At 39.1% G+C, this 6,000-nt stretch overlaps 1 protein-coding gene across 1 annotated transcript in view; it reads right to left on the bottom strand.

Annotated features, from left to right (window-relative positions):
- Nucleotides 1-2,509, bottom strand: part of LOC115136377 (phospholipid phosphatase 4) — a 126,585-nt gene extending 124,076 nt beyond the window's left edge. Inside the window, exon 1 of the mRNA XM_029671965.2 lies at nucleotides 2,154-2,509. Coding sequence (XP_029527825.2) covers nucleotides 2,154-2,242 — 89 coding nt within the window. The 5' untranslated portion in view covers nucleotides 2,243-2,509. The remainder of the gene's footprint in view (nucleotides 1-2,153) is intronic.
- Between the last annotated feature and the right edge of the window lie 3,491 nt (nucleotides 2,510-6,000).

Consider the following 6,000-nt stretch of genomic DNA (forward strand, 5'->3'; position numbering starts at 1 on the left):
TTGATTTTACTCAGTACTTTGTTGAAGCATCTTTGGCAGAGATTACAGCCTCAAATACTCTTGGGTAGGATTTGTCATGATTTTCTTTTGCAAATTATGGTGGAAAACAAGTATTTGGTCAATAACAAACAAGCAAGATTTCTGGCTCTCACAGACCTGTAACTTAATGTTTAAGAGGCTCCTCTGTCCTCCACTCGTTACCTGTATTAATGGCACCTGTTTGAACTTGTTATCAGTATAAAATACACATGTCCACAACCTCAAACAGTCACACTCCAAACTCCACTATGGCCAAGACCAAAGAGTTGTCAAAGGACACCAGAAACAAAATTGTAGACCTGCACCAGGCTGGGAAGACTGAATCTGAAATAGGTAAGCAGCTTGGTTTGAAGAAATCAACTGTGGGAGCAAGTATTAGGAAATGGAAGACATACAAGACCACTGATAATCTCCCTTGATCTGGGGCTCCATGCAAGATCTCACCCCGTTGGGTCAAAATGATCACAAGAACGGTGAGCAAAAATCCCAGAACCACATGGGGGGCCCTAGTGAATGACCTGCAGAGAGCTGCGACCAAAGTAACAAAGCCTACCATCAGCAAGGGCATTGAAGATGAAACGTGGCTGGGTCTCTCAGCATTACAATGATCCCAAACACACCGCCCGGGCAACGAACGAGTGGCTGCGTAAGAAGCATTTCAAGTTCCTGGAGTGGCCTAGCCAGTCTCCAGATCTCAACTCCATAGAAAATCTTTGGAGGGAGTTGAAAGTCCGTGTTGCCCAGCAACAGCCCCAAAACTTTACTACTCTAGAGGAGATCTGCATGGAGGAATGGGCCAAAATACCAGCAACAGTGTGTGAAAACCTCGTGAAGACTTACAGAAAATGTTTGACCTCTGTCATTGCCAACAAAGGGTAAATAACAAAGTATTGAGAAACTTTTGTTATTGACCAAATACTTATTTTCCACCATAATTTGCAAATAAATTCATTAAAAATCCTACAATGTGATTTTCTGGATTTTTTTCTCATTTTGTCATAGTTGAAGTGTACCTATGATGAAAATACTTTTTTTGCCCCATTGTACATACAAATATTAAATAAACAATTCATTTGGGAAATATCCTGTCTTTGCTATTTTCTTCATTACACACACACACACACACACACACACACACACACACACACACACACACACACACACACACACACACACACACACACACACACACACACACACACACACAGGGGTACTCAAGAGTGAGGCAACCATTGCATCTGTGTTTTGGAATGGATGATGTCAATGCCTTTTGTACCCTATGTTATGAATTAATGTTTGAGAAGGCTCTATGGTGTTTCTTTGTTTGAAAAGGCCAACATCCTATTTTACTATTTTAGGAGGAAGTCAAACAAGTAATGCTCAGTTGAATCTTATCGTCGAGACTAGGTCCTCTAGACAATGTTTTTGTTTCTTCATGAATAAGTTGATAGTGAATGGCTGTCTTTGTTGTTGACTTGCATAGCTAATGTTTGGTCTATTCCTTTCACATTTGTGTCCACACTCTCCGCATTTGAATGGTAATATGCAGTACATTAGACTGATATGTTCACTGTAGTTCTCCTAAACAAAGATTCTGTTTAAATTCTTAGTGTTACAACTAATTCCTGTAATTTTGGGTAACCACTGTAAATTATAGGTGTTACAGTAATTTACAGGCTACTGTGCAGCGAGCAATTGACTACAAATTCATAAATCACAGTAACTTTGTTTTTTATATTTACAGTATATGTACTGTACATTTGTAACTTACTTGCTACTTTGCTGACAGTAATTTTCTGTTAAAACTACAGGAAATGTTTTACAGTGTAGTGGTCCTGCCTATCTGACAGAGTCATGAATTCATAACATGATGGATCATTCAAGTGGAACTGAAAGATAGCTATTGTATCCTCAGCTATATTAACTTAGGAATGAGGGCAGTGATGGCATACGGCGTGTAGAGACTACTCAATAGGCAAATTTCTTGAGGAGGGATACATACTGTACTTGTTTACCAAAATGAGAGTTGACGTGACGTATAATGTCTCTTACAGAGGATAACTGATGGCATACCTAAAGTGTCTGTAATAATATGTCATCACAGGTGTACTTACACAAAAACTCCAAAAAGCAGAACTCGTATGCCAGTCTCCATCACCAGAGCTCTTATGTTTTTCCTCCGGTCTGGGAGCGACATATTCATGAATCTTGAGACAATCCGTGTGGTTTAATTGACAAGCAGGGGCAGTCAATTCTCTAAGCTCACTTCATAAAATAATCCACCTTTCGACTAGGGTTTATTCATCGTCAGGCACTATAGGAAGCAGTTTGCGTATCCACACGTCGTGCACATCTGTCGCGACTTGGTCAGCTGAAACGGAATCTTCCCTCCCCGCCGCCTCCTTTCTTCGCCACTGTAGCTCCACCGTCGGAGGTTTTGGGGAGAATTCTCCTTATTGCACCTCAATCGATAAACGCTCCACCTTTATTGCATGAATGTCTCATTCGTCCGTTCCATCAATCAGCCAATTAGGTGAGAAACGGGAGAGAACGGTGGACACGCAGCTATGAGAGACTCTCCAGAAAATATGGAGATTCTGAGAGGAGAGAGAGAGAGGAAAAAAGGGAGAGGGGACATATGATGCTGAGCGGCACAAAGTGATTATGGGGAGTTGTCTCCTTTTCTTTGCCCCGTCTACCAGATAAAGTCAAGAAGCTTACAGACAAAATATAATATGTAAATTCTTGGTAGGCTATGTACACTGTAAAGGGGTTGCCATGAATTTGACAGTAGCTTACAGGCAGCTCATTGGCAATTAAGTTGGGCATACTGTATTTAATGTTGCAGTCCACCTTCTGTAATCTAAATACACGATAAAATCAAGTACTGTGTAATGAAACACCGTACAATATCATAAAATGGACTATATTATGTGTAAAAAAGTAAATGCTACCGTAGCCATGATGAATAAATGAATTTCATTAAGGGGTTTGTATTCAGTATTTTACTGTAATTACAAAGGATTGCTAGGTAATGCACAGCAAATAATCAACTGTTGAATCAACAATGACAGTGTTACATGTAACACTGGGCCAGTGTCTTTGAAGGTCCACAATTCTGTTGCACTTTGTCGGTGTGCGACATCATCTATAATATTTTGTCTGTTCAAAATGATTTTGACCAGCGGGTGCCAGGTGTACACTGTCGATCAAAGCCTCGAGTAATAAACCTATTTTCGACACAATTGGCTGGAAATGCTAAATGCTTCAGGAAGCTTAGTATCCCCATCACTATTAGGAACCTCCTGGTTTACAGAAAACATCAAGCCCTGCAAGTCACATTATGCTGGTTAGGACATCCAGCATTTTGAACTTCTATTCAGAATCAATCAATTTAATGTATTTACAAAGCCCTTTTCACATCAGCAGTTGTCACATAGTGCTTATACAGAAACCAAACCTAAAATCCCAGAGTGCAAGAAATGCAGACGCACATTGGCTAGGAAAAACTCCCTAGAAAAGCATTAACTTCGGAAGAAACAGAGCGGATATAGGATCTGAGGGGTTGCGAGGCCTCTTCCAGCAAAGACTGTCAAGGTTAGGAAAATTGTTAGAAGGAGACTACTTAAAATTGAAAAATTATTTCAGTAACAGGTGCAATACATCTAACTAACTGATTAGATTAGTTTAATCAATCAATCAATGTACATGCAAAAACACAGACAATAAAAACAATCCTAAAAAATGTAGTTGCAGTTGAGCGTGCTGGGAAATATGATAATGATGGCCATGGTTTTGATGGGAATGTTTTACTCTCCACAGAATAAAACTGACACAATCCCAATCTCACACTCAATCACAAACCCTGTTTTTTTTACACCACTGACTGTTATTTCCACTCTAATAGAGTTAATTCACCTCTTGAATCAACACAAAAAAATGTTACATTTTAAAATCAACACTAGATCTCTGGCCAATACAGCAGATCAATTAACATTTGGTGTTTTAAATCACTTGCACTTCTAGATGTTAACAAAGGCTTCCAAACTGGCAACGACTGCAGGGCAAAACAGACCAAAAGCACATGGCAATATGCTCAACCATTTAAAGACAGATTTCAGATATTTTTTTATGTTTCCTTTTAAAAAGCGATATTGCAAGTATAAATATGTTTTGAGCAAAATAGTATTTTTTTTAAACTTTCTGTGCATTCTCAAATTGCCACCCTCAGACCAAGTGGAAGGCATTACGTCATTGGCCATAACCCCATCCTTCTGTAGGTTAGGTTACCTGGATGCAGAGTTGATTACTGCTATCGGTAATCCAGTAACATTGTTTTGGAGAAAGTCACAGAACATCTCAGGATGCAAGACACCCAAGCCAATTTAAAAAAAATCTTTCAACAAGTCCAGAATGCCGGCAAAGAAAGTTGAATTTATTTGGGAAAGTTGAGTCAGACAATGTTCATTGCAAATCAAAATCACATTGTATTTGTCACATGCGCCGAATACAGCAGGTGTAGACCTTTCAGTGAAATGCTTACTTACAAGCCCTTAACCTGTTGCTTCTACCCGGGACGCTTGCGTCCCAACTAGAGCTCTGGAAATGCAAATGCACTACGCTAAATGCTAATAATATTAGTTAAAACTCAAAAGTTCATTAAAATACACATGCAGGGTATCGAATTAAAGCTACACTCGTTGTGAATCCAGGCAACAAGTCAGATTTTTAAAATGCTTTTCGGCGAAAGCATGAGAAGCTATTATCTGATAGCATGCAACACCCCAAAAGACCCACAGGGGACGTAAACAAAATAATTAGCATTTCGGCGTTACACAAACCGCACAATAAAATAGAAAACATTCATTACCTTTCACCATCTTCTTTGTTGGCACTCCTAGATGTCCCATAAACACTATTTGGGTCTTTATTTCGATTAAATCGGTCCATATAAAGCCTAGATATCGTTATATGTAGACTGTGTGATAAACGAAAAAAACATTGTTTCAAAACGTAACGTCATTTTTAAAATTCAAAAAGTCGACGATAAACTTTCACAAAACACTTCGAAATACGTTTGTAATGCAACTTTAGGTATTAGTAAACGTTAATAAGCGATAAAATTCATCAGGAGGCGATGTAAAGATCATTAGCTGTCCGTCTGGAAAAATGTCCGGCTAGAAACTCAACGAAAATATCCGGTCCTAGACCGGATTAGATACGGTGTCCTGTATGTGTTTGACCAAGAAAAAACTCGAAGGGAAATGACAAGACTCTAGACACCCTGTGGAAGCTGTAGGTACTGCAACCTCAGTCAATTAATTGTGGTTCACGTTTATCAATGGGTTCAAGTAGCGCATGGATATATTTTCCCCATTTTCAGTGATCAGTTTTTCCTGTGCTTTTCGATGTAAATGCCGTTCTGGTAAAGCCACAGCAGTGATTTAACCAGTTTTTTAAACGTCTGAGTGTTTTCTATCCACACAGACTAAGCAAATGCATATACTATATTCCTGGCATGAGTAGCAGGGCGCTGAAATGTTGCGCGATTTTTAACAGAATGTTCAAAAAAGTAGAGGGTCGACTGAAGAGGTTAACCAACAATGCAGTTTTAAGGAAAACAACCATTAAGAAAGTATTTATTAAAATAAACGGAAGTAAAACAATAGAAAAAAAACTAAGAATTAAAGGGCAACAATAAAATAACAGTAATGAGGCTATATACAGAGGGTACAGGTACAGAGTCAATGTGCGGGTGCACAGGTTAGTCGAGGTAATTGAGGTAATATGTACATGTAGGAAGAGGTACAGTGACTATGCATAGATTATAAACAGAGAGCAGCAGCAGCATAAAAATGGAGGAGGGGGGGCAATGTGTATAGTCTGGGTAGCCATTTGATTAGCTGTTCAAGAGTCTTGGGGGTGGAAGCTGTTAAGAAAGCCTTTTGGACCTAGACTTGG

Source organism: Oncorhynchus nerka, linkage group LG10 (assembly GCF_034236695.1).
Source record: "Oncorhynchus nerka isolate Pitt River linkage group LG10, Oner_Uvic_2.0, whole genome shotgun sequence".
Classification (NCBI taxonomy): Eukaryota; Metazoa; Chordata; class Actinopteri; order Salmoniformes; family Salmonidae; genus Oncorhynchus; species Oncorhynchus nerka.